General features: G+C 55.0%; 9 protein-coding genes across 9 annotated transcripts; all 9 read right to left on the bottom strand.

Moving 5' to 3' along the window:
- Window positions 1-603: 603 nt before the first annotated feature.
- JKF63_01260 (uncharacterized protein) lies at window positions 604-2,628 on the bottom strand (the record flags this gene model as incomplete). The annotated part of the gene is made up of 1 exon (XM_067897308.1): window positions 604-2,628. One exon carries the CDS (start codon window positions 2,626-2,628, stop codon window positions 604-606), a length of 2,025 nt encoding a protein of 674 aa, XP_067753465.1.
- A 557-nt stretch (window positions 2,629-3,185) lies between these two features.
- Window positions 3,186-3,965, bottom strand: JKF63_01261 (uncharacterized protein; the record flags this gene model as incomplete). Its single annotated transcript, XM_067897309.1, has 1 exon — window positions 3,186-3,965. The coding sequence occupies one exon, from the start codon at window positions 3,963-3,965 to the stop codon at window positions 3,186-3,188; it is 780 nt and encodes a 259-aa protein (XP_067753466.1).
- Window positions 3,966-4,963: 998 nt separating this feature from the next.
- Window positions 4,964-6,970, bottom strand: JKF63_01262 (uncharacterized protein; the record flags this gene model as incomplete). The annotated part of the gene is made up of 1 exon (XM_067897310.1): window positions 4,964-6,970. One exon carries the CDS (start codon window positions 6,968-6,970, stop codon window positions 4,964-4,966), a length of 2,007 nt encoding a protein of 668 aa, XP_067753467.1.
- Window positions 6,971-7,848: 878 nt separating this feature from the next.
- JKF63_01263 (uncharacterized protein) lies at window positions 7,849-8,370 on the bottom strand (the record flags this gene model as incomplete). Its single annotated transcript, XM_067897311.1, has 1 exon — window positions 7,849-8,370. The coding sequence occupies one exon, from the start codon at window positions 8,368-8,370 to the stop codon at window positions 7,849-7,851; it is 522 nt and encodes a 173-aa protein (XP_067753468.1).
- Window positions 8,371-9,660: 1,290 nt separating this feature from the next.
- Window positions 9,661-9,972, bottom strand: JKF63_01264 (uncharacterized protein; the record flags this gene model as incomplete). The annotated part of the gene is made up of 1 exon (XM_067897312.1): window positions 9,661-9,972. One exon carries the CDS (start codon window positions 9,970-9,972, stop codon window positions 9,661-9,663), a length of 312 nt encoding a protein of 103 aa, XP_067753469.1.
- A 2,195-nt stretch (window positions 9,973-12,167) lies between these two features.
- Window positions 12,168-13,577, bottom strand: JKF63_01265 (uncharacterized protein; the record flags this gene model as incomplete). Its single annotated transcript, XM_067897313.1, has 1 exon — window positions 12,168-13,577. The coding sequence occupies one exon, from the start codon at window positions 13,575-13,577 to the stop codon at window positions 12,168-12,170; it is 1,410 nt and encodes a 469-aa protein (XP_067753470.1).
- Window positions 13,578-14,698: 1,121 nt separating this feature from the next.
- JKF63_01266 (uncharacterized protein) lies at window positions 14,699-19,291 on the bottom strand (the record flags this gene model as incomplete). Its single annotated transcript, XM_067897314.1, has 1 exon — window positions 14,699-19,291. The coding sequence occupies one exon, from the start codon at window positions 19,289-19,291 to the stop codon at window positions 14,699-14,701; it is 4,593 nt and encodes a 1,530-aa protein (XP_067753471.1).
- A 1,700-nt stretch (window positions 19,292-20,991) lies between these two features.
- On the bottom strand, window positions 20,992-22,572 carry JKF63_01267 (uncharacterized protein; the record flags this gene model as incomplete). Its single annotated transcript, XM_067897315.1, has 1 exon — window positions 20,992-22,572. One exon carries the CDS (start codon window positions 22,570-22,572, stop codon window positions 20,992-20,994), a length of 1,581 nt encoding a protein of 526 aa, XP_067753472.1.
- Window positions 22,573-23,890: 1,318 nt separating this feature from the next.
- JKF63_01268 (uncharacterized protein) lies at window positions 23,891-24,799 on the bottom strand (the record flags this gene model as incomplete). Its single annotated transcript, XM_067897316.1, has 1 exon — window positions 23,891-24,799. One exon carries the CDS (start codon window positions 24,797-24,799, stop codon window positions 23,891-23,893), a length of 909 nt encoding a protein of 302 aa, XP_067753473.1.
- Window positions 24,800-26,266: the final 1,467 nt, after the last annotated feature.

Consider the following 26,266-nt stretch of genomic DNA (forward strand, 5'->3'; position numbering starts at 1 on the left):
CACCTGTGAGCTTTGCGTCGTTGGTTCACACTGGCGAGCAGCTGGGAGATGGAGGTGGTGTATATTCCCGCCTCTACGATGAAGAATACGACCTTGCCTGTGACCTGCAAATCTGCTTGTAGGAGCACGGTAGAGTCACGGTGATGGGTGAAGACGGAGGCCGCGCACGTGATAGAAAGCAACAGAAGGTGGGCATGAGACGAGGGGTAGGGAGGAGGCGCCCAGGAGGAGAGGAAAGCGTGGGCTCCGAATCGTGCGGGCACACACAAACCCGGGCACATTGGTTACAGAGGGGTCATCATGCCTGCGCCTGCCTCGTTGGGCCCATTTTTTACAGGTTTCATGACGGGAAGTGTTGAGATTTAATGGGTATTCCTGTGACGACGAAGGGAAGATGGAGATGCACACGCGGACACCGCCTCCCCCTCCCCTCCCCTCCCCTCTCATCTTTAACCGCCCTCCCCCCTTTCTTTCACACGCAGAGAGTGTGTGGGATTATGGGCTTCGACAACATGAGGGGGTGTGAAAGAAAGGAGGGGGGGTGAGGGGGTTGCACAGAGAAGCACCAGCATCCACACCATGATCGCTGACTTGTCATCACTGCTACTTCGCGGCCAGGAGGCGAAAAATAGCGGAGGGTGACACGGTGGCCATCATGAATGCCTCTCGAATCACTGACGTCGCGTGACTTCCAGGTGGCAGCGTGAACTGCATCACACACGTCATGCCAAGCTTCCGCGCTGGCTTGAGAAAAAAATTGCGCGCTGTGCCGTCACGGATGCCGAGGCGTGCAACCATGTTTTTGCCTGTCCGCCGCGACAAGGGTGAGCGGAAGCGCAGAATGCCATCTTGATCGTGGTATATCGACGCCTTTAAGCGCGTCGCACCGGCGTCCTCCTCCCAATCCCAACCGCGCTTCTCATCCACGATGTAGAACGACATATCGCTGGGCAGCTGCACGAGCCGCCGAAAAGCTGGGCGAGGCGCGAGGCGCATTTCTGGCAGACCCTCGACGCGCAGCTCTTGTGTGAGGGCGACGAAAAGTGCATCGCTGCTCCCCTCCAATAGGAGTGGGATCTGAGTCTCACATCTGCCGAAAGTTGGCAGCACGACGTCTGTGAGGCTATAGCGGGCAGCCTCCGCCTTGGAGCTCACACGCTGGTAGGCATTCGCCGTGTGCGCTGTTCCGCTTTCTTCTGCCGAGAAGGCCGACCAGTCTTGGTGGGCAGAAGAAAGCATGGCGCCGTTGATGTGGTCTGCTGCACCGACAAAGACATCTCGCGCATCTTTTGCATCGCCAATGTGCTGATGTGTGAAGCCTTGAACGCGAACGATGTCACCGACAGCGACGGCGTCACCACCGCGTTGCCAACGAAGAGAGGCCAGTGCGTTGAAGTGCACATCTGTAATGGCGTGCAGTGCCTCCTGCAGCACGAGCGGTCGCACCGCTTCGCGAATAACCTGGGCCGAGTCATGGTGACGCGGCGCGATATCTGCTGCCCGCCGCACAAAGTCCAAGAGCAGATCGTGGTGCGGTGGGTACACCCCGGTCTGCCGCGTCCGCGCGTAAACTTGTGTGTCGCTTTTGATCGCGGCCTCGATCCCTTCAACCACGCCGCGCCAATCACGCCGCGAGCTGCGCGGCGAGGCGAGGACCTCCTCCAGCACGGGCATCTCACGCTGCACGTGTGTGGTGCCCTCGGTGAGCCGTCTCACGTAGCGCCTCAGGAAATTGCCGTACTCGCGACGCAGCAGCAGCTTGGTGTCTTCGTAGACGCAGGAAAGCCCCACCCCATGTCGTGCGGCGTGGGAGTAGTTAAGGAAGCCGTTCTGGGCCACACTTCGAAGCTGCGGCAGGATATCACCCAAGCTGCCTTGAATGTTGCGCAGGGTAACAGTGTACCGCGTGTTGGGAAGCAAGTGAAGAGGGAAATGGTCAGCCTCTGAGTCCACAAGTACCTCCTGGACAGGACTGACGTACACGTCCCCTGTCCCAGTGTGCCAGAGCTGCTCTTGGTGAAAAGAGTCGCTCAGATGCTGGGTTGCCTGTGCTCGATCACAACGAAGCCAAACATAGCGCGATGCACAGCTAACAAAGTCTACAGGAGCGAGGAAATGAAACCGCATATGCCGCGGCAGTCGCTCACGGAGTTGCCGCTCCAAGACCGGGTCTGGCACCCCTTCGCTGAGAAGGCGGACGACAAAGCTTGTGCGAGGCTTGCCGTCCGCTGCCGTAGAGGACCCGAATGCGTCGCTAGGTAGCTCTTCCTCTACTATGTAATCGTCGAATGCCCACTTCATCAGCGCCACAGGGCGGCGCCTGTCCGTTGTTGCAACTGCCGGCGCATAGCGCGAGCAGGTGATGCCGATAGACCGCTCCACCTCCTCGGCGCCATGGGCGTGCTTTCTCGACAACCGGTAGTGGAGACGGTCTTTTGTCATGCAAGAAAGAATAAGAGGCGAAGGAGGGGTGTCACACGGGGTCGCACACTCCTGTAAAAGTGGGAGTGTCGCTGTTCTGGAAAGAACAGGGGGGGGGGGGATGGGCTGATGAGCAATGGAGGCAAAGGTGTGTGTGTGTGTGGGGGGGGGGGGGGGGCCTATGCGAAAAACGGGGGAAAAGGACATCCAAAGTGAGACAGAGCCCAGAGAGTGCAACGGGGGCACGCGTACACAAGACAGCCACACAGTGGAGCAGCGTGGCATCAAAAAGGGTATGCGTATTTTATTCAAGAGAGGAAGGGGGGGTGAGGGTCAGTCGCAGAGAAAACGAAAACGACTGTACCGGCACAAGACAATGACGACGTCTTGTAGCGAGGAACATCTGCAACATCGATTTTGTTTGTTGTGTTTCCGCTTCCGACATCTCAGGGAGTCCGTCGTGGAAAAAAAAAAGGGAACGACGTAACACATGTGGCCAAACAAGCATCCGTACACAGAGACAGACAGACGCACTTCTAGCAGATTGTGGAGGAGAGCCCACGCGCGCCACCAAGCCGAAGGCCCGCTCGACCAAGCACCTTGACGGACAACACACGTTGTGATCAACCCCCTTTTCCCCACTTCATTTCCAGGGGGAAAGCTGTGAGGAGAGAGGCGCACCGCTTCTTTGACCTCGCGCCGTAGAAGGTGAAGGAGACGCCAACCATGATCGTCATCAGTTGCTCGACAGCTGGCTCGAGTGTTTACTCCTGCGGCGCCGGTGTCCTGATCGGCTGATCTGTCGAGGCGCTCCCTAGCGCCATTGATTGGAGCTGCTGTCGACGCCACGGGGGCATACAGCGGTTGGCGTATCCGCCATGAGGTGCCATCATGAAGTAGGGGCGGTCTGCTGAGACGCAAAATGAAACACAGGTCACAAAACCCAGGTGACCGCTTGCCACACCGCTTAACCAGTAGGTGGTGCCCATTCCGATAAAAAAATCACGGCTAGATCGCAGCACTCGCGCCTCCAGTGGCTCCGAGGGGATCGGGTAGCGATGATAGAGACGTCGACCTGCTGCAGTGAGCGTCAGTCCTTTGCGCCATCCCAGAGTGCCGAGGCCGATTCCCGCAGTCCAGAGCCCCGCATTCGCGACGATTGCTTTTGTCCACGCTTGACCCCAGGAGTTTTTCTTGCTGCTCCACATGGCCTCCGCCATGAAGTAGTGCAAAGTGGCGCCCACCAGGACGCCCGGGAACGCAATCCATGCGGTTTGCCGCATTGCACCATTCACAGTGTAGTTAATACGCGACTCTGCAAAAATTGACACCGCTGTGGCAGATGCAGCAATGCAGAAAACGGCCGCAGAGGAGACCAGAGTACCGTACGCTACACAACACAGAGAGCAGCACTTCTCCTTCTTCAGTTGTTCACGACGGTTGGCCGGAATTAAGGCATCCCTCGTGTCCCCTACACTACTGAGCCTGTCACCATCCACCTTTGTGGAGCTGAGAATCGATATGCGGCTCTTATCCAGAGCCATGGCGGTCTGTGTGCTACACAAAAGACCACGTGTTTTTTTTCAAGCCAAGGCACACGCAGCTTGGCCCGCTGGTCAACTTCAATCCACCGAGGAATCCAAATCAGGGGAGGGTGGGGGAACAAAATGATGTTCCCGCCGCCCCCGAGGAGGAGGAGGGGGTGGGTAAAAAATATAGAGACACAGAAAAGGGGAAAGGAAGGAGGGAGAGTAGAGAGGCGGGGGGGAGCATTATCCATGCCCAGCTGTGATGCTGCGCCTTGTTCGACTGACGGTACACGGTGGCCTTCCTTCCTTGTTTTTCCGCAGCGGTGGTACCGAGCGTATCCGCCCTCCCCTCACCAGGACGGCAGGCGGAAGCTGTGGTACGGAGAGAGGCACACACGCACACACATCCACACCATAACGTGGTTGAGACGCCCCCCCCCCCACACCCAATAAAGTGCCCTACTACCGACTTTCCCCTGTCCAAAAACAGAAAGGGAACAGTGACCGTCAGGTGCAAACCACCCACCTGAAAAAACAATTCAACAACAACAAGAGGACGCACTGAATGGGCAATTGGCGTCCCCCCCCTCCCTTCCCCTCCCCTCCCCTTCCGAAATCCTTCACGGCGCTTTCATCGCCCATGACATCAACGGTATTGTGGGAAATGAGAAGGGGAAGATCACGACGGAGCTGGCGCACGCAATTGATATTCACATCGTCGACGACAACCGAGGTGAGTGGGGCACACATACACACACACACACAAACACATAAAGTAAAATAAAAACACTAAGTGAAAAAAAAGGAGGGCTTTGCACACTAACCCTACGAAAGGGGGGGAGAGAGTAAACGGCGCGCCGCGCGGGATTCCTGTGTGGAAGACAAGCAAAAGTAAAAGAAAGGAAGCTGCTCTGCAAGCTCGCGGCGCGTGCTATTAAGCGCGCCCCTAACAACAGCCTGCGGTTCCTCAGGATGCCGCTCGTACCGCCGCCTTTCATGATCGCCCGTGCCCTTCAGGCTTTCGGCACCCCACCTTTCTGCTTTGCCGTTGCCGTGCAAAAAACAGCGACGCGCTGCGCAGAGGAGTTCTCAAAGCTGTTAATGCGGCGGATCATAGAAATATCATCAGGAGAGAGCTTCGTCGATGAAATAGAGCGCACGGCTGGCATGGAACCTTTGTTCATGGCAGGAGCATGTCGGTGGGGGTCTGTTGCAGAAATCTGAGACGTGTGAAGGACGTCTGAGAAAAACGCCGCGGATACCCCGCCGGCCTCCTTCGCGGTGGACGCTGGTAATAAATCGGCATCGCCGCAGTGCCCGCGAATGCTGATGGAACACGGAGCAGACGAGGTAAGACTTGCCACAGGTTTCGTCCGCTTTGGCTGCTGCATCGCCTTGGCGCGTTCGTCCAACTCGACCTGCTCCTGCGCCCGCAGCTGTCTCTGCTTCAGCTTCCATATCTCGTGCTTTCGGGCGAGTGACTTCACCACTTTATCCTGATGCTGCGACGCCTCCCCCTCCTCCTCCTCCCCCGTTTTGCGAATCTCGACAGGCGTGGTGGGAAAGGACGGTAGTCGTCCCTCCTGGCTTGAGCTCGCTCCCAGTAGCCCACTATCGGCGATTGCTGCTGCATCTACCTGCGTCACGCGCCTCGAGTTCTGTGTAGCCGGCGACGGCGGTTCGACAGGCAACCAGTTCGCAGCTTCGTTGTCCTCCTCCGCAATAACGAGCTCGTCAACTGGGGTTGTAAAGGCGTTCGTCGCCGCGCTTCCTGTGGGCGCATGTGGGGAGTGTGCGCCATCTTTGTCGCCCCGGCCATCTTCAGGGGCGCTTTGCGGGTGTTGATTCTGTGGAACGCTCCATGTTTGTGTCTGTGTGAGTTCCCGTGAGACCATCTTCTCGAACTTTTGCCGCCTCTGTTGTTGCAAACGCGTTAGAAATTGGTTCGTCAACTCACCTGCCACGCTAGGGGACCACCCGCTGCTGTTTGATGGCGAAGACGGCGACACACACGAGGTGTGCGAAAAGACAGAGGGGCCCAATCGACACGACGGCGGCGAAAGTGCACCCATTACGGTGGAAGTACTGGCTGACCCATTCGCGATGCTGGTGTGAGCTGGCAACGTCTCGAGGGGAAACGAGGATGGGCTACCGAGATCATTGGTGGTGCTGGTGGTGGGGGGTTGGAGGGGCGCCGGGAGCGGAATCGTACGAGAGAAGACCTCCCTCATGTTCACCGACCTCGCCTGCTTTCGTAAAGCTCGCTGTGAATGCTTGAAGGCTGCCTGCAGCTCCGCTGTCTCTGCCCTCTCCTGTGCCCGTCGCTTGTATTCACCGCCGCCGCTGCTACCATGTCCATTCTGGACTGCGCTCTCTCCTCGCCTGCGTCTTTTGTCTTTTACCGCTTCCGCGACAGGCGTCGCCTGCGAACCAGCCGTGGCATACACCGCTTCAGTGGCGATGACACCCAAGTCAGCTAGCGGAAGACTTTCCACCCACTCTGATGTGACACTGTACTTGTCCTGTATCGCTTTGCTGCGAGCCGCGTCGTCGTACTTGCTGGCATCGGCACTACGGTTTTCTCCTTCGTTTTCGCCATTCTGCACCAGAGCCTGAAGCTCTTCTGGGGTAACCGCCGTGGTGTGCGACTGCAACGGCAAGAAATCTCGTGAAGAGTCACCGAGAATTGGCTCCAGACCTTTGTCGTGCACCAGAAACGACTGACCCTTCGTTGCTCTAAACTGGGTCACGTCGTCCGCTGCAAACGGCATGCTCGCGCTCTCGCAGACTCCGGATATTACATCAACGGAGGATCTCGTGGGTTTGTCCTCCTCCTGCCTCTCGAGGCTGGGGGCTTCGGTCGAAGCTACAACCGGCGGAGCGCTAGAGAACACAGCGAGTTCATCCTTGCTATGAGAAACCGCAGGCGCGGGTGACTGCGTGGCGGGCACGCCGTTCAGCAGCCCAGTCGATGGTGTCGACTCATCTGCATCAAGCAATGACGCTCGTTCCGAGTGCATCCTTTGCTGGGGATTCGAAATTTCAGTCAGCGAAAAAAGAAAGGGAACGGATATCCGCCTTGCAATGAGAGTATCAATGCAGGAATGGGGTTGATATGGACCGGCTCAAAGCCCACCTTCGCGTCCGTGCTGGTGCCGTAGGATATCTATGAAGTAGTATGAATGTAAGTTGATCTATATGTGCCAATGAGCCTGTATGTCTAGCTCTTTTCGGTTTGTTTCGTGTGTCTGTGTGTGTGTGTGTGTGTTGAGTTGCTCATTGCAGCCGCCTGCCCACGAAGAACCAAGTCCCCCCCTCCATACCACCACCACACGCACAGGGGCATTTAGCCAACCACCACACACACACACAAAGTCAATGGGGGGGGGGGAGAGAGAGAGAGACGAAAAGACACATGAATTCGTAGAACCAAATGTAGCAAGGGAGGGGGGGGGGGGAAGGGAGCAACGGAGACGCATACCTCCCCATTCGATATGCCCACAAATTCTTCGCTTCTTCATAAGACAGCACGTCCACCTGCCCCCAGCCCCGGTATCGCCCGACATTTTTTACAGACGCTCCCCCTTTTGGCATGCAACACAACAAGTGTCTCTGCGCAAGCAGTGCCATGGCAGGACCAAAGATGGTCCGGCGGGGGGGGGGGGGATGTTACTCGCAGGGCAGTCTCTCTGCATGCAACGGGAGTATTGACAGATCGGTGGAGGCCACAGTCCAGTTGAGCAAAATTGTGAGTAAAAGTCACATCACGCGGGACAACACGGGCGACCGACAACAGCGACGGGGTGGCCATATTTGTCATCGTTGGTAGGAGTCTAGGTGACGTCTACAACAAAGAACACCCGTTGCTGGCCTTGGATTGACACCCTGCGCTCAGCTGTTACTCGAGTAGAGCTATCACGGCTGTCTGGGTCGCCGCCTTGGCGCAGTCCGCAGGGGTCATGCCCACTACATTCTTTGCCGTCTTTGAGGCGCCATTGCCAAGCAGTAGCGCCACCACCTCTGCTCTGCCAGAGAGTGCGGCGAGGTGCATGGGCGTGCGTTTTGAAGTGTCGCGCGCGTTCACGTTGCTGCCCTCGTTGAGGAGAGCTTCGACTATAAGTGTGTGTCCGCGGTCTGCAGCGTAGTGCAGCGGTGTCCAACCTTCAGCTTCGGCAGCGTCGATATCGACCTGCTGCGTGCCACTACGGTCAAGAATCACTTTGACAAAATCGATATTGCCCGAAAACGCAGCATGGTGTAGCAATGTAAGCTTCTGGTCATCGCACTCGCTGAGGCACCCACCCTTCCCCACGTACTCCATAAAGCGCTCGGCATTACCACGGCGACAGGCATCAAAGATGCTCTCGGCGGGAGCCCCCCGCCGAGTCGGGGCACCACGGAGCGCACGCGTGGTCGACATTGTTTGGGGCACGAGATAGGGAAAAGGTAAGAAGGACGTGTACTGCTAACAGGTGCAATTGTTTTTTTTTTCGTGTTTCTCAGGCGGAGGTGATGTGCGCCTAGTGAGGAGCTCCCCCACCCCACCCCAACGAGTGGCACGGTAGGGAGGAGTGAGCATCGGGTTGAGTTTTTGAGATGAGTGATATTTTCGAGGAGGCGAGCATCTGAGATTCCGAGTGGTGCTGAAGAAAGGAAAAGGGGGCGCGGGGAGGGGGGGGGGGGCTTGCAGGGAAAACTCAAAGCATACCTGCAAAAACACACAGAGCCTCCGTGTGTCCGCTCGAGTTTTAAGCCGTCAGTATGAACAGATGTCCCATGAAGAGGGAGAAATCGGTCCAGAAAAGGCTTGCGGAGCTGCCGAGTCTCGAAGTCTCTCGATTTGACAGCGACAGAGGTGGATACGACTTACATACTTTCATGCTAAGGAAACCAAAAGACTGGATCTAGAATACACGGGAACACACAAAAAAAAAACAACGATGCAAATACACCCACTCACCCGCCCACGCAAACACACACGCCCGTCCACAAAAAATCCAACACCCCACACGCGACCTCAAAACGGCGGAAAAAAAAAAGAGACGCACCCACACGACTTTCGTGGCAACAAAAACATCAAATAAAAGAGGGGAGACCCTCGAGGGCCAAATCCATCTACTTCACCCCAAGTCGCTGTATCGCACACGCACAGAACCACACCAAGGAGACCTGGTGTTGCCACTCGATAATACGACGCCCCTTACTTACCGTACACGAGATCTTCCACACCTCCTGGGTCCAAAAGCACCGATGCCATTTCTGAATGGAGGAAAAGGAATAAAAGAGAGACATGCTGTAAACGGGGACGAGTCTTTACTCGTTCGCTTTCCAGATCCTCCTCCACGAAAGGATCAAGCCCGTGAGAGCGTTAAGGAAATGAAGGAGGAGAAGGGGGGGGGGGGGGGGGGGCGGGCACAGATGGTGCAAGGAGCGGCTTCAATGGCGGTTAACGGGAAAACAAGCGACTTGGACTTGACACGCGAAACGAAAAACACACTTCACACTATACCCCCCGTTCTCCTCCCTCCCTCCCCCCTCACACGTCGACACCGCCGTACTCTTGCCAGCAAGATGTGCGATCGTCGAGGCATTCGCTTGGGGGAAAAGGAAGCGAGGAAGAGAGGCACTGCACTTTATGGGTGCCTTGGAGCCGGAGGCCTACGAAAGAGGAAGGTCTGTAGTGAGCTCTGTCCTCTCACCTGGGGTACACTTATTTCTTTGGTCCCGCAGCGGCTGTATTGCCCTCATCTGTGCCACATTGCCGCATCAAGGTCTCAATAGAATTCTCAAGTTCATCAATGCGAACACTGACCTCATCGATGCGGGACACAATGGACGTTGACATCTCCTCAAAGCGACTCTGCATCTGCTGGAGTAGTCCCTGCACATAGGACGTCAGCTCCTGTGTGCCCCCTTGAGGGGCTGATCCGCCTGCCGCTGTCGCAGAAGGCGGGCGGGCGTTGCTGGGCGATGAGCTGGCAAGTTTGCCGCGGGGTGGAGAGGAAGAGGTCTTTGCAGGCATGGTCGGCGTTACACAAGAAGCCTTCAAGGGCGAAACAAAATACAACACAGCGTCGTGGGATCGAGGGGGCAAAAATGCGATGACGATAAAACGGAACGTCACCGGATGTCGCTTTTTTTCTTCCTTTACAGCCGAGTTGTATGCAATTCTGGCGACGGCGTTGAACTGAAAGAAAAAAAAACACAGCACTGAGGGAGGACACTAAAAACACCTGAATATAAATACAAATATATATAAATATATATATTTGTGGGGGCGAAAGAAGGGGAGAATACTTGACGACCGATGCCCCCTTTCGATGTGATGCACGCTTGTTCGTCCTCAACCAGAGAGGGGCGTAGGTGCTGTGCTAGTGCGAGCGGACTTATGAATACCACGTGTGTGTGTGTGTGTGTGTGTGTTCGCCTCCACCTGTTTTCGCTTAGCGATAGATTTCAATCAATCTACTTCCACCCGCAAGCGTCAGATCTTTCCTGTCTGGGAGGTGATTGAAGCAACAATAATAACAAAAAAAAAAACAGCGAGTTAAAAAAAAAGTAGTATGGAGGTGGGTACAGTGTTTAGTAAATATTACGAATCTGCATATGGCAAGAATGGAAAAACAGGCAGCAACAAAAACGTGAGGCAAACGTGAGAACAAGTAAAGTCATTGGCAAACGTTGGTGATGAGACACCGCCTTGTGAATAGGCGCTTCCTCAAGAGTGGTGTTCGCTATAGCACAGCATGCCGCCCTCTCAGAGACATTGTCTATCGTCAGAGTGCTAGATCGTGCTCGGCGAAGTGGTTCACGGTGCATTGAGACCCCTTATTAGTACAATGTGTCGCCCCCCCCCCCACTTTTGTATGAGAAGCAGCGGCCTCGCGCAGTGCCTTTGCGTTTTTCCCCCACGTCCCTTCGCTCGTCACCTTCACAAACAGTTACGTTGCGGAGGGCTACTTGTCTTCCGGAAATCCTTTAAGTGTGTGTCATGTTTATCGACGCGCACATCCGCGTAACACATCCCCATCGACAACAAGATTGAACAATACAATGACAAAAACACCTCCAGGGGTACATTCACTCACTCAGTGTGCCTTCCAAGGGTACACACGAACACACACGTCAAATCAATACACACCGATGATGGCGGTGGTGTTTGGGGGAGTGAGGGAGGGAAGGGAAGGGCAGCAACACCAAGAAGCATATACATATATTTACTTATATAGATATATATATATGTGGACAACAGGGGGAACACACACAGAAAAATGACGCACGCATCAGGTGAAAGAACAAGCAGGAAGCACTGTCAAAGCTATAGGGGAGAAAAAAAAAGAGGCCAATGTATGAACATACATGACGGTATCTGCAGATGTATCGGTGTATACCTCTTGCCCACGTCCCTCTCCCAACAAAAAAGAGAAGCGCCCCCCTCTCTTGAGAAGGACTTGCTAAACAAACAACTACACAAACACAATAAACCAATTGAAGCAATCATATACCCCCGTAGGGAGGGGGGGGGGACACGTCCAGGGCAGGGGGAGAAGAGCCTCAACCACAAAGGCAGAGGCGTGTTGAATGATTTTACGGCACGATGACACGCTATAGCAGTCACATACCCCTGAGAAAGACTTGTCTGCGCGTCTGAGGAGAGGGAAAAGGCACTAGCCTGACGCCACCGCTGTGACAACCTGGCAAAGTTCAAAGGAGAGTTGTCAAACAGGACACACGCGAGGAACGACAAGGAGTGGTCCCAGCAATGTGAAATGAGCCGCACCCGCACAGGGGCGGGGGGATGAATCTGGTCTGTAAATACGAAGACAAGGACACAATGCCCGGAAAAGGAAAAGGGCTGGCATGTCACAATCAGAGAACAGTCCAGGCGCGGCAGTCGCAAAGATCATACAAGATCCGGCAGGAAAACGAGGAGGCGCTCGAAAAGACAAAAGGGATGGTGCCATACGAGAGGGGGGGGGGGGCGGTGGCGAAGGTCGAGATGTAAACGACCCCGGGAATGGCCCTACGTTGTGTCCAGCACCGCCCCACCGCAACGCCTGCACTATCATCTGTTTCAGGCACAACCTACACCTCCTCCATGGCGTCGTGCGTTGCTCCGAAACACACTTTTTTCAAGGAGTTTTAGTGTCACCGCGCCCATTCCTCCCCTCCCCCCCCTCCTCCCTCTCTCTCTCTCTCTCTCTCTAGAATTACTTCTTATTCACCAAAAGTGTAGTGGACGGGTGGGAGGCGACGACGCACCTCGTCTGGCGGGACAATACGCACACGCGACGCCAACTTCAGCGTGGTGGCGAAGCGCAGGCGGCGTGCGCGACCGAGAGAAACCATCTTGCGCGAGTTCTTGAGCACATACTCCACATAGCCCTTTTCCAGATCCACCTTCACTGTTACGTAGTATCCATTTTCGATGCGCTCCAGGTTTTCCTCCTTGCGGTGGTACGGGTAATTGGTGTAAAACACGCCAGACATGTAGTAGACACAACAGTCGGGTATCTTGTGGAACTCCTGATCTGTGTTGACGCACGATTCCGAGATGAGGCCAAACCCTACGTAGTCCGCTACCTTCACCTCGTACGTGATCGTGTGCCGCCCGGTGACAAGCGACACATCGCCGACGACGGCCACACCGTACACCACGCGCAACCGATTTCGCTCGGGGCTCACACCGGGTCCGGGGCTGAATTGCAGTTCAGCATCGCTGTCTACATCTCCAAGCATGGCCAGCAGTCCAGGTAGTTGATAGTACGCCGCGTCGACCTTGAGACGCCTCATCGAGTCCTCTTTGAGCAGGTTGAAATAGTGGTAACCGCGGAGGTAGTCGACAATGTACTTGAAGCAAGAGGGGTCTCGGTCGATGAAGATCGTGTCGTGCTCATCCCTGAAGACCGGTGCCACCCACTCCGTCGTCTCGGCGCCGAGGAGGATGTGAAAGTAATTGGGGGCGTCCTTGCTCAGGAGCGTTGACAATGGGACCGTGAAGCGTTCACCCCCGACGTTGAGGGAGACGACTTCCATGTAGCGCTCGGGGTGACGTGACTGGGTGATTTCCTCCAGCTTTGGCTTCATTTCCCGTCGCTCTTTCAGTAGAGTATCGAGGCGCGTCTCTATGATCTTGAAGCGAGACACACAACTCTCAACCCGGGCCTGAATCGCTTGTGCAGCACCGCGTGACTGCTGCAGCATTCGCGCTGCCTTTTCTTCGTCGGCCTCTTGACCGGCGGCATCCCTGGGAGAAGGAGTCTGCGACGTGGCGGAGTGCACTAGCCCGGTGGGGTCATTCTCTAGATTTTCCCCCTCCCCTCCGTCGGCAAAGGACGAAGTGACTGATTGGTGGTCACGTACGGAGTCTCGCCCGGCAGGGGTGACCGACGTGGATGAAATGTCTGGAGCAACGTCTACGCTGTCATTGCTGGGTGCCGCGACGGAGGCCGCCGTTGTGAGCGTACGATCAGCCGGGGCGTCACCACTCTCAACGGCAAGTGATGCAGGGGTAATTGAAGTCGCGTCTCGGGCACGCTTTCGCCCCCCACGCGGCGGTGGCCGACCTCTGGCATTTTGTTGACCACCAGACTCGCTGTTCCCTTTTCCAATAGCGGTTGGCGGCATCACGGAGAGAGTCCCTCAACGGGCAAGGAGTTGTGACGTTGATGATACTGTCACCACACACACACACACAAGCGCGTGGAGTGCAGGGATGAATAGTCGACACTGTTGCTAAATCTGTGCAAAACAGTGTGTCTGAGGAGCACGCTAGTGGAAGCAGCACAGTACACCCAGCGCACAAGCGACTCTCACAAAGTAAACAAGACAACGGATAGACACAGTGATAGCAGTGAGCGAACTAGAGTCAAAAAGAAAGAAAGAAAAGCGCAGATACACACCCGCCTTCGAGTGGACAGTGAGACGTACTACTGCGTAGAGTGGAAATTGTGTACGCAATCGACAACAAAAAAAAACAATATATATATATATACATACACCTGAAGATCTGTCTGTCTGTGCTATTCAGCGTGCCCAGTGCAATGAAAGGAGACGTGCAACTGCCATTGTATACATCATGCATGTACGTGTGTGTAAGGAAAGGGATAAGATAACGGTGAATAGTAGTTTCGGCGATGGTGCAAAGTTCGAAGAAAAGTAGTGGGTAGATGAGTGGAGGTGTGATGTTTGTATGTGTGTGTGTGTGTGGGGGGGGGAGGGAGAAGCAGAGGGGGACGCGCGAGGCCGAAGGACATGGGCTGAGGTGGATGCGACACAGAGACCTCAGTTGTGGTTAGTCGCGCGTCGTCCCTCCCTGTTCTCCCCCCCCCCTCCTCGGGCCTCTCCTGGAATTTATTTTCATTTCCAAACCCTTGCAGGCGATCTCTTTTTTTTTCTCTTCCGAGACAACGTGATGCGGACAAATACAACAACAGGGTCGTCACGAAGAGGCGACACACACACACACACACGAAAAAAGCAGACGCATGCGCCAACATTCAAGAAAAGCCCCACAAACGGTGACAGAACCCCATTATGTACATAGTAAACGGATCCAAATAGCCTGCTCACCGTGGACTTCTTGGATTTCTGTGGCGTTAGAGAAAGCGAGCTGCGCGATACTGCTTCACTGGAAAATGCTCTCATCTTCCCTGCGAGCGGTTCCACGAAACTGTTCCTAGTGGGCCTGTTTCATGGGAATGTCGTCGCATCTGTTTGCGTGTGTGTTTGTGTTACTTAGCCTCTCGTCAGGATACGCACGAGTGTTCGGCAATTAGATGAATTGTGTGAGTCAGTTCTCGCTCAGTTTCATCCCTGATGGTGACGCGCAGCACGTGCTCGCCCGTCTTGAACGCGAGGAGCTCAAACTCTCCCTTGTACACCGCGCGCCCCCCCTCGCCAACCATCGTATCGGCCTTCACTGCACCTGCGAGCACCGCCACGTCAAAATGCGCATCGATAGAGACGTGGACGTGAAGGGGGATTGCGCGGCGCCACCGCGGCGCTGCAACAGAAAGGTGCAAACGAATCGGCGTCACAGCAGGGATAACGATCGGCACCAAAGAGCCGTGCCCACCACTTTTTAGCGCACCAATCTCAGAGCTCTCCTTTGTGGGAAAAAGATACCGATCTCGATTCAAACTCTGCAGTCCAACCGTGCCTGTTTCCGGCGCCCAGTCCATGGACTCCGTGTGGCGCCGCGAAAACGCGGAGTTGGATGCTACTTCACCTGGCAGCAGATCCCCTTCCTGCAATGTCCGCGAGTGCGCCATGTTTTGGCCTGCTGTTGCCGCAGGCTGCGCAACACTGTCGTGCGCGGCTGCTGCCGTCACGACGCCGGTAGCGCCAGGGAGGCCTGTGGCGCAGTGACCACGTTTCGCACGCGAGACAACAAGGTTCCTTTCCGTTTTTCCATACAAGGAGCTTCCGCCGGACTCCCAGCGGTACAAAGGTACCACCCCTTCGCTGAGCGCCTCCCTGTGTGAGGCATTTGTGATGAGCAGGCCTTTGCTTTCGACTGGTACGATCAACGATGGCGCCTCTATGGCCTGCTGTCGTAGCGCTGTATGCGATACGCACACCTCGAGTGACACCACACACTCGTCGAGCGGCTCCGCACTTACCAATTCGTTGCTTATAAGTGAGAGGTCCAATTCCAGTGTGCCGGTGCACTGAGTCAACTCGCGCACCACCCACGGCACCAAAAACCGAAAGCCGTCCTTCCCTTGTGCGGGCGGAATGTGCGTCAGCTTTATGGGAGGCACCACGTACTCGGCACCAGCGACAATGAAGGCATCCGGCAATTCCGCAAATGCGAGGGCAGTCAGCTGCAGCTCCATGCTGTAGAGTCGACTACGGTTCGCGACGCGCACCTCCACCGCGTGGCGGTCCTTAGTGAGTGCCACGGACGTGACAATGAGGCCGGGCGAGTGAAAGAGGCGCAGCCGCGTCTCTGTGACTCGCCGCGGTATGACCGCGTATACGGGAACCGCATCCGGCACGTTGGCAGGCTTCTCCGGGGTGGGGTGAGGCAGTGAAAGATCCGTGCGGAACATAACGTAGTGCGCACCGAATTTTCCAATTGTCGGTGGCGCCTCCAGGGTGCCCGGTATAATGACAACATCACCAGGCTGTAGTGGTGTGCGAGCCGCTGCGGTGAGGGCGCGCTTGTTCAGCGTAACCGTTGTTTCCGTCTCACTGCGGCGCTCCTTGCATCCCTCGCAGCCCTCCAACTGGCATTGCTCACTGTGTACTGTGAGTGAAATACAAGTGATGGGCACCGAGCCGCAGTTGACCACCCGCACCGTAAAGTCGATGCGCTGGCTCCCGAAGACCTCCAGTTCGCTCGTGCTCAGGGTACACGACACCTGTGGCAGTCGCTGCAGCACTGGAATGTGCATCGGGGCGGGTAGTTTTCCAGTGATCGACTGGGACGAATGCGTCTCTGCCAATCGCAGATGTACACCGTCAATGAGGAGAGTGCCTTCCTCGGTTGGTTGCACCTGCAGAAGCACTTTGCGCTTGGCGAGCGGAGACACCTCCACATCGGACAAAACGTACGAGATGGGTGAGCGCATCGGGCGCGAGAGCGACTTTGACACTGCGGGATTCTCCGCTGCGGTGTCCTCGTCCGCGCAGCTGGGAGACGCACAGGATTGGCACCGCAAGGCCAATGCGTCAAACACCAGTGGCTCATGGAAAGGATTGTACAATGTCACCAGGACTGATCCAACGTCGCCAACAGTCCATACGGTACGACTACCCAATTTTACGCCGTTCAGGCACAGGATAGTCAGTTTCAGTCGCTGCGTATCAATGAAAGTGAAGAGAGCTCCGCCGACCGGCACTGTCTGGGGTGCGAGATGCGGCGGCAGGGGAAAAGCTTCCCACGCCAGGAAAAAGGGGGCTGGTACAATGGTCGTGCTTACCTGCGGTTCAAGCAGCGCCGAGGTCTCACACACCAGAGACTTGAGAGTCCGCTGAGTTGCCTTCTCGAGAAGGTGAGGAAACTGGAAGAGGAGCAGCGTCGCGAGCTGACAGCGCAGCGCCGCCGTCACCGTTGCCGCAGCCATGCCATCGAAGACCTCGATGAGTTCCAGCAACAGTGGGACCTTCAGGAGTGCGGCGTTGGTGATCAGCTGATTGAGCCGCGCCACACCGCAATCTGGGGCGTGCTCCTCCAGAGCACTGAATATGCCCATGGCTGGAGAAATCGAGGCGTTCGGATGCACCGATGCCTCAAGGCCGTTGTTGCTCTCCATTAGGTGTGGGGCTCGCGTGGCTGTCGCGTCGCGGCTGAGCTGACAGAGCGGGTCGGCTGATGAGTCAGCGTGTGCAGTGGTCCCCCCGAGACTCGCATTGCTGGCCGGTGCATGAAGGCCAACAAGCGGCAGTCCAATGCCAGCCAGTGCACACACGCGCAGGAGCACCTCGGCGGCCTCCTGTCTGCAATGCAGACGTGTTTTGACGGCAGCGTATTCAACCAACAGCGCCCGTGCACGGCGCTCAGCGCCGTTGATCATGGACAAATATGCAAAAAAGAGAAGGCTCCGCACCGTCCACTCATCCCCATAGGCGCCAGGAAAAAGACTGCGCAGCGAGCTTAGCTCGGCGAGAAAAGGCTGCCGCGCTTTCCGGGCTGCCAGCAACTCCAGTCGCTTAAAGCGAATCTCCAATTCCCGCTTACGTAGCATTGAAAACGATGTGCTCACGGCTGCCGCAGTTGCACCTCCGCCGCCGATCCCCGATACAGCTGCCACAAGGGCTGCGGTGGACGACATCAGTGTGCCCGTTGGCACGCACTTCCTAAGCTGCCGCAGTGCCTCATTCAAATACAAGTCAATCTCACTAAACGCTAGACGCAGCACACACTCGACACAGCGTTTCACGTCGCCGCCCAGTCGATATGAATGAGGGTCCGACGGTACCTCCCACGTGCCTGCAGATAAACATACACGCACTCGCGCGAGCAGCGCTTTCAGCAGGGTAACCTGCGCCGCCACGTTCTCTTCGACTTCGCGCACCAGCCGCGCCAGCATCGAATGAGGCACTGACGAAATTTTGAAGCCCGCAATCGTCTGTCTCAGACTCTCGCCGTACTGCGCCACGCATGAGCCCAGTTGATCCACCGATGCAACGAGGCCTGGTCCCCATGGAGGGTTGTCGCTTTGAAGTTGTATAACCGTGTCCTCGAGCGCGCTGCGATGGCAAAGTAACGTGGTCTGCAGATAACGATACCTAGCAGCGGCGATACTCTCTACAGTCGCTGAGCACCAGAGAGAGTCCATGTTTGAGTTGAACTGTGTTTCCCCGTAGACAGCCAGCGCAGAGGCAACAGCACCGATCTGCAGGAGCACGTCCCCCGCTTTCTTCTTGAAGCGGGAGGCTATCATAGTACTCACGTTGCGTGCTGTTGAAAACGGGGTGAGCTTGTCCATGGGGGTCCGAACTGCCGTGCTGTCCAGCTTTTCAGGCTGACAGTAGAGCCGAAGAGCATTTCCTTGAGCATCGACCACCGCCTGCGCCAAACCGACGAGAAGTTTCTGCGCTGTCTGATTCACTGGTAGTGCCTGAGAAACGCAAACGTACAGAGATGATTGAGAAAGTTGCACTGCCAGCGCTTGGGGAGGATCCACCACGATGCAGCGACACACTTTACTCCTGAACTGCGCAGCAAAAATGGTGCTGACGACTTCTACCGCGTGCTCCACAGGTACAGTGAGTGCGGTGGTGTTCACAACGACCACTACAGCGACGGTGGCGCGATGACTGTCCATGTTTTCCCACCGCGAAGTGCCGGGATTGCTGGTGAGGAAAAAACGCAGCGACGCTGATGGATCAACAAGCGAAATGGGTTTTCGGAGTCCGTTTGGCTCGCTAGGCGTGTTTGGTGGTGTAAACATCGTGGACACCGCTGGGAATGACCTCCAGGACAGTTCAGAGGCTGGAACAGGTGGGTGCAGAGCAACACTACGTCTCAGCGCTACCTCGTAGCCGCTTGTGGTTTCATTTCCATTCAGGAAAGATTCCGAGTATGGACCCTTAGAAGAAGAGCTGCCGCCGCCCAGGCTTGCGCTAGGCGGCGCCGACGAGCCTGAACTACTCCCGGCCAAAGGCAACGCTTTATTCGGCGATGATGAGACGTCCGTTGAAAGCGTTACCGTGGCTGTTGCCGTCGCCGCTGCAGAGGTACCTAATTCGGTGCTCAGCTGTTCGCCGCTCCACCTAAAACACACGGAAAGCGGAAGCCATAGGATGCGCAGGTATGTGTACTGTTCCAGGGAACTACTACTGGTCGGGTAGTACTCGGACAGGAGAGACGGAGTGGGGCTGGAATGCATTATGAAAGGAGTGCCGGAAAAAGAACAGGGGCGTCACACGGCGGCGCGATCTGATTCACGGGCAATGCTCAATCGCGAAGTGCGACGATGTGAACGACTACGCTGTTTCTCCCTCTCTCTCTTCCCCGCCCCCACCCCCTCTCTCTCTCTTTATGAATCTAACTTGGCGGCAGACGATATGCAAGCCCGGGAAAGATAGCGGAGAACAACCGGTATAATAATCACACAAATCACCTCAAGGAAAGAGCGGCGGGGAGTGGAGAGGGGCAGTAGAATGGGAGTGAGGGAACAAAAAAAGAGAGAAGCGAGAAAACAAGCAGTAGCGGCACCAATGAGAAATAGGGCACCTGCCCCCCTGAAACACACACACACACTTCCCTCTCGCCCACAGCCTTCAGCTTTTTCCCTATTCTCTTATGAGTCCCACCTGGGTCAAGTTTCTTCACAGTTCGCCTCACGTGGAAGGCATATTCTCACTCGAATAAACGCAGTCTCAACAGTCTCCTGGGCGGGTTATCAAAGTGGAGTTTGAGCACCCCTAGTGGTGGTGGTGGTGGTGTGCACAAAGGCTGTCGATAGGTGCCTATATATATATATGTGTGTATGTGTACGCGTGGATACGAAATAGATCAAAAACAAACAACAGGAGAGAATACGCTAGGGGTGACAGTATGTGCGGTCACCCTTGCGGGATAACAAGGACGGACGGCATGAGATTCCATCCATCACTACTCGCTCCCCTCACCCGAAACATTGTTTTAAATGTGAGAGACACCGGCAATATCAACAGCGGCTGGGGTGGGGAGGGGAGGGGAGCGGCAGTCGTTAAACAACAATAAACACACGAAAAGAGAATCATCAACCCTCCAGCACCCCAAATCACGCAGATCTACACACTTTGATGGAGGAGTGACCAGTCAGTCAGCTTGACTTGACAGCGTGTGTGGATACCTGGGAAAAGTGGTGTTTGTCGCACATATCTTTCTCGGTAGCCCCCTAAAGGTGCCGAGTGTTCGTCCAGTGTGCGCCCTTGAATCCAGCGCCCTCGACTCATGCCAAGGAATCAATGTGTTGGGCCTCGAACCTCATGGTTTTCCACCCAACAGGGGACACAAGAACCCTATTAATCTTCCAGGGGGTGGCACACCTAGCTGAAGCGACCGACTCGGTCATCGTTGTTGTTGTTTGCAGCGTGCTCAGTCTCACAATTCTTGGAGACACACCCGCCAACCTCGCTCTGTCGCTGATCCTTGATCTGTCCATCATCAGAAATGTGGTTCGACGACAGTAGAGCGGGGTGGCAAGGCTGCGCGAGTTCCCCGACCAGGGGATAGTGTCTCCTGAATCGACGGAGGAAGGGGACTCTCTCCCCCCTCCCTCCTCCCCCCTCCCCTCCAGCCGCCGCCGTCATCTGGTCATGTACTCCAGGTAAGAAAGGAGAACCCGACGCGATACTGCTGCTTGGCTGTGCCAGTTAGCGATGAGGTGCGCTGTGACGGCAGGGGCTTCTATTCTCATGAGCCGCTCCCATTCACTCTTCTTATTCACGGGGATGTTCGTTGGTATGTCGACCCCCCCCCCCACACACACACACACGCATACAGAACAACAGAGATCCCTGTTCTCATGCCTACGCAAGAGCTTCTTTTCTATTTTCTTTTTTTTTCACTGAAGCTGTCGTTCCCTTCCCTCGAACTGGTTTACGCCTCCATCAGAAGAAAACCGAGCGGGATACACCGGATGGGAGCCTGGGACAACTGGTGACGTTGGCCAAGTTTGTAGTACAGCAGCCCCTTCAGCACCATGGGCGCGTCGCTGTAGTTTGCAAAATAGAGTGTGAAAACCCGAGAGCCCTCTGCGGGAGTCGCTGGCGCATGGGTGGATAACGAGGGCAGACTGCTTCTGCTTGTATCGGGCGAATCCGCTGCGGTCACACTTTTTCCTTCATTTGGTGCCACGAAGACTTCCTCGCCGAGCACTTCAGCCACTTCGCTGCCGATGAACTCGCTAAAGTGATCGCCGTAGTCGCGTTCGCGCAGCATGCGGAGGACGTCGCCGCTGTGCAGATAGCCCACTTCCTCCACCAACTGCATCAGCTCCATGTCCAGGCGTACAAAGTATGAATTGACTACGAGTACCTCCGTCCGCTCTGCCCCTGTGCCCTGTGGCGCGTGAGGCTCGAGCGCAAACCGCACACGAAATTGACGGTGTGCAGCTGAGAAGTAGCCTATCCCAGCATGCTCCTTGCTTGTGTACTCCACGTCGTAAGGCTCTAAAGAGACGGACAGACTGACATCCTCGTTCTGGCACGTCGTTGATGTCGGCAACTTTTGTTGAACCAACTGCGTCAGTGATGCTCGCTGATACGCGCACGACGCCAGTTCAGAGGCCGTAATCGTGGGGAATCCGGATAGAAACTGGGCTGCCATCGGGAAGGCCTCACGGTGGCGAAGGACAAACACCTCTTGCTGCTGACCAATCGCCCCGGCGGAGTAGACGATATCTGGGTCGTTCTCTTCCACGGCCTCCGTCAATCCACCATGGGGGGTTGTGGCTGCAAACGTTGCCATAGTGTTATGGGTCATCTTGTCAGCCGCTGACTGCGGCGATGTGCCGGTGGTGGATGGTGGCTCTGCAACACACCCGTCTCCGGCGATATCAGCGTCTCCTGCCCGCTCAGGCGCCAAAGGGCCAGAAGAGGAGGAGGAGTTGCCCCTGCTATGCGCCTTTTTTTTGTCGAAAAACTCATCTGGAATGAAGTCCCCCTCTGTGGGCCCCTGTGATATACTCAAGGATGTGGCCAGTAATTGGCGGGTCTTGCTGCTGAGAACGCGCGCAAGCCGCTCCTGAAGCCAGAGGAGGTTGCGGTACCGCATAATCTGTGTGGCGACCGGGTTCATGGCACCTTCCACCGAATCAGATTCGCACACCGCATTGTGTAAGTCCCTATAGCACATCGAAAAAAGTGCACTTGGGTCTACAGGGTAGCACTCAGAGCTTGGACGCTGGAGGTGCACCTCGACGAGATCGCGGGTTGCCAACTCGCATGAAGATGACCTTGGCGAGGTTGACGCGTCAGCCGGGGCTGCACCGTCCGCCGCGAGTGTGTTTCCTTTTTCAAGAGCGGACGTTGCTTGTGGCAATCCTTGACCACCCTCATTGCCTGTGGTGTAGAGAGGGAAAGAAAGAAGGAACCGGATGTCCTGTACGAAATGTGGACGTGTGTGGCACGCTGTGTAGAGCTGCTTCACTACTCTCCTGTAGACAGGCGCCACCTTCATGGTCGCCGCCAAAAACTCAATGAGTTATTCTTTTTTTTTTTTCCAAGCAAGGGAGTGGGCCGTCCTTCAGGGACTAAGGGGGTAATATGACGGTTACGCGACAGCGAAATAGGATCCACAAGTTATTTCACAGAGGACAGGTCACTCTGGCTGTTTCCCAGTCATGAAAGGCGTGCTTCGTGGAGTATGTGGAATTCACTCGTGAGAAGTCACACGATATCGAAAGGGGAGGGGGAGGGAGAAAAAAAAGGGCTATGAATGGGAAAGCTCAGCTAAGAGGCTGGGGGTTCGGAGGACGTGGTGATAGCGGGATAAGAAAAAAAAAGAGAAGGGGTTGTGTTGAAGGATTTTTTCTCTTTCTCGATGTGTGGGCAGTGAATACCGACACGCATACAGAGGTTCGAGGATAAGCAGCCACGTCTGCTTGCATCTTCTCTTCGAAAACCACCAGCTATCACATACGACAGAATGCATGGAAATGCGCAAACACAAACCGCACTCCCGATCTCGAAGCAACTCCATTACATCGGTTCCAGAAAAAAAAATGTGTGTGTGTGTGTATACGCGAGGATACGTGCAGCCAGAGGCGAGAGGTTGAAAAGACACCAGATAGGAATGACAAAAACCGGGGTGGATTGCAGTGGGGTGGGTGGGTGAGAGGGGGGGGGGGTCACAAAAGCATGTGAAATATTGAAAGTGCCAGTAACAAATGGGAAGGAGAAGGAATACTTCGCTCTGCGCAAAAGGCCCCGAGAGCGATTATAGCACAAACCAATACTTGGGTAAGGGAGCAAAAAAAAAAAAACGGTCAAAGCGAGAGAGCCGCATCAGCGGAGAAAAACAAAAGAAGAGCACTTGACGCCCAAGTCGCGCGCCCAGCAAGTGCCGCAGAGTCCTCGCTTCTTTGTTTCAGGGATGCGGCGAGCACCATCGAGGGACAGAAAAGCCATGTAAAGTGCAACAAAAGCATAGCGTCTCTCAAATTCCATGACCCGCGATGTGTCCGCCGGTCCGCTTCCCCCCTCCCCCCCACCCCACCCCACCCCACCCCACCCCCTCACCGACACACTTTCTCGTCATAACTCGAAGCACAGGTTTATCAATGACTCTATGTGGAGCGCTGATCCTCAACGGGACAGAGTACACACCGTGCGCAAAACAAAAGAGGGAATTTTCCAGTGCCCTTCGAGTTGGAGACAATAGTCGGTGCTCAAGGGAGGGGCCAATGTCAGCACGAAACACACACACACACACACGTAAGGGAGCACGCATTTTTCTTTTTTTTTGGGGGGGTGCCGACGTACACTCGACCACACTGTTACATGACGGCCTTGAAGAAGAGGGTAATGATGAGACCCACGATGAGGACCATCAAGAAGAGCACGCACAGCTTGAAAGCACCAGCGGACTGGTACTTCGCGGCCTTCTGCAATTCTGTACGGGCTCTCTGAACGCGGGTGTGTGTAACAGTCATGTTGTAATCGATACGGTCCAGGACAGCTCCCTGTTCAATGACGAGAGTGTTCATGTCATTGAACATCTCGTGGAGAGATTTGATAGAGCTGTAGATCCGCTCGAATTCCTTTACTCGGTCATCAGCCATTTGCTGGTTCAGCATTATCGTCTCCACCTGTTCTTGCGTCATGCCCTTCTGAAGGTACTGGTCCATAAGAGCATCGTTCTCCAGTTGCTGCTCTACCGCTTTATGTCGATCACCGCCAGCCCACCGCTGCGAAACAAGCTGCTGCTTCTTTACATCCATCATATAACGCCGTTGACTCTCTCGGTACAGCTTGCTAATGTTATTGATTTCGTTCACCAGGCACATCTTGACATTGCGTAAAATACTCAGCTCTGCATCGGTGCCCCCATCAGGCAAATCACGCATGTAGCACATGTCCAAGTCCTTCACACTCCTTTCGCTCTGCTTGAAGAGGCTATCAATGGTGTCCTGAGCATCCTCTATCTCGGCCTCTTCGCGGCCCTCGTCACGCGTGGAGCTAAACTCGACTTTGAGATGGTTCTTGCGCAGCTTCTCGAGCGCCGTCATGCTAGTTTTGATTTGATCCTCAATGCGACGTACATCGGCCATCTTTTTCACCCAGAGCGGCGTGACATAGATACGACTCATGTTTTCCTCTTCTGCGAGCAGCTGTTCCGTTTCAGGGCGCCGCGGACGGATAGCCCGGTACTGCAGGAACTCACTCGTGCGGTCACGAGTCGCCATTTTCGTTCCTGGTGTTGTTCCTCTCTATGTGACTGCCTGTATAAATATATATGTACACATATAGATTTTCTTTGCTATTCGTTTGTTGGATCCACGCTCGTTTGGCTCTGCGGGAAGGAGGAGAGACGGGGAGGGGGAGGGAGCGGGAGGTGAAGATTCAAAAGTTTTTTTCCCGCACCACAAAGGGGGAGCCCGCGCCAAGATATCGACAATAGAGGGTGCCGAATCCGCTTCAAACACTTTGAGACGAATTCGTTGTAGTTTTTTTTTTCACTCTCTCTCTCTGTTTCCCACTTTCGAACACACCAAAGCCTCTCAGGGGAAGCCCCCGTGACGATCGTTATGATGGTGGCCCGGTAGAGGATGGGTGCAGAAGCATAAAAACAGAATTTAGTCTTGTTTTTTTCTTCTCATCCTCACCCCAGCCCTTCTCGTCCATCGGTTCTTTCTCTGTGGTCTTGTGCCTACAATATACCTACGACACTCGTTGTATGTGTGTGTCTATGTGGGTGTGAGGAGTAACAGGTGGATAGTAGGTGGTGGGAAGAGTGCCCAAGCACGTAAAGCGATACATAATCAATAGCAGCCGATCCATGGCCTCATGACGACTTCCTTTGATGAGCTCCGACTCTTTTTTTGTTTGAGTATCGTTATTGTGCTCAATGTTCATCGAAGAACGGTATAAAATAAATAGAAGAAATAAACTTCCAAAGCGGTCACCTGTCGGTGACGTGGTGGTCTTCTTCGAGTCATTCGTTTTATTCTCAGATGCTCACGAGTCAACCGAGCGAGTTTTTCAGAATGTTCGCCGCTTCCAGATCGGCTCGTTGCACGTTTTATTTTTCACTTTTCGCCAAAGGGAAATTTTTGTTTGGTGAATGGGGAAGATTTCTCATGAACGTGGCGCCACCCCCATTTCGCAATTCACAGGGGGGAGGGGCAGCTGTGCTATCTTCACACGCGATATCGAGCAGTGGAAAAAAAAAGAGACAAGGGAGGAGGATAGAGGAAGATAGGAGGTGAGGAAGAGAGAGATGGGAGATGTTGCGCACCAGTGAGAGGTCGCCAGGCGAAGATATACGCGGTTCGAACCAACTCCAGTCGAACCAGCGGAGAAAAACAATAGAGCCTAAACAATTACAAAAAATAATGAGGAAGAATATAAAGACGGGGGAGGGGAGGGGAGGGGGGGCAGAGATTACACACCAACAGAGGGACAACATCAAAAGCACTTTTGGGGGAGTGTGGGGGTGTAATAAGTAAAAACAAAAGTCGACCGGATATGCTGCGTGTGGTCTTGACAAAATTTTTTTTTCACCAGGCGCTCGGTGACCTACCGCTCTGTACGACAGAGAATCATTTTATAGAGGAATAGAAAACAAAAAAAAGTCCGCACAAAGAGATGCCAGTTCAGGAGAAAAAAAGCCGTAAAGATTCCTCATGCCCGGAGTCACGACGGGTCGGATC

This window comes from Porcisia hertigi, chromosome 35 (assembly GCF_017918235.1).
Source record: "Porcisia hertigi strain C119 chromosome 35, whole genome shotgun sequence".
Lineage (NCBI taxonomy): Eukaryota > Euglenozoa > Kinetoplastea > Trypanosomatida > Trypanosomatidae > Porcisia > Porcisia hertigi.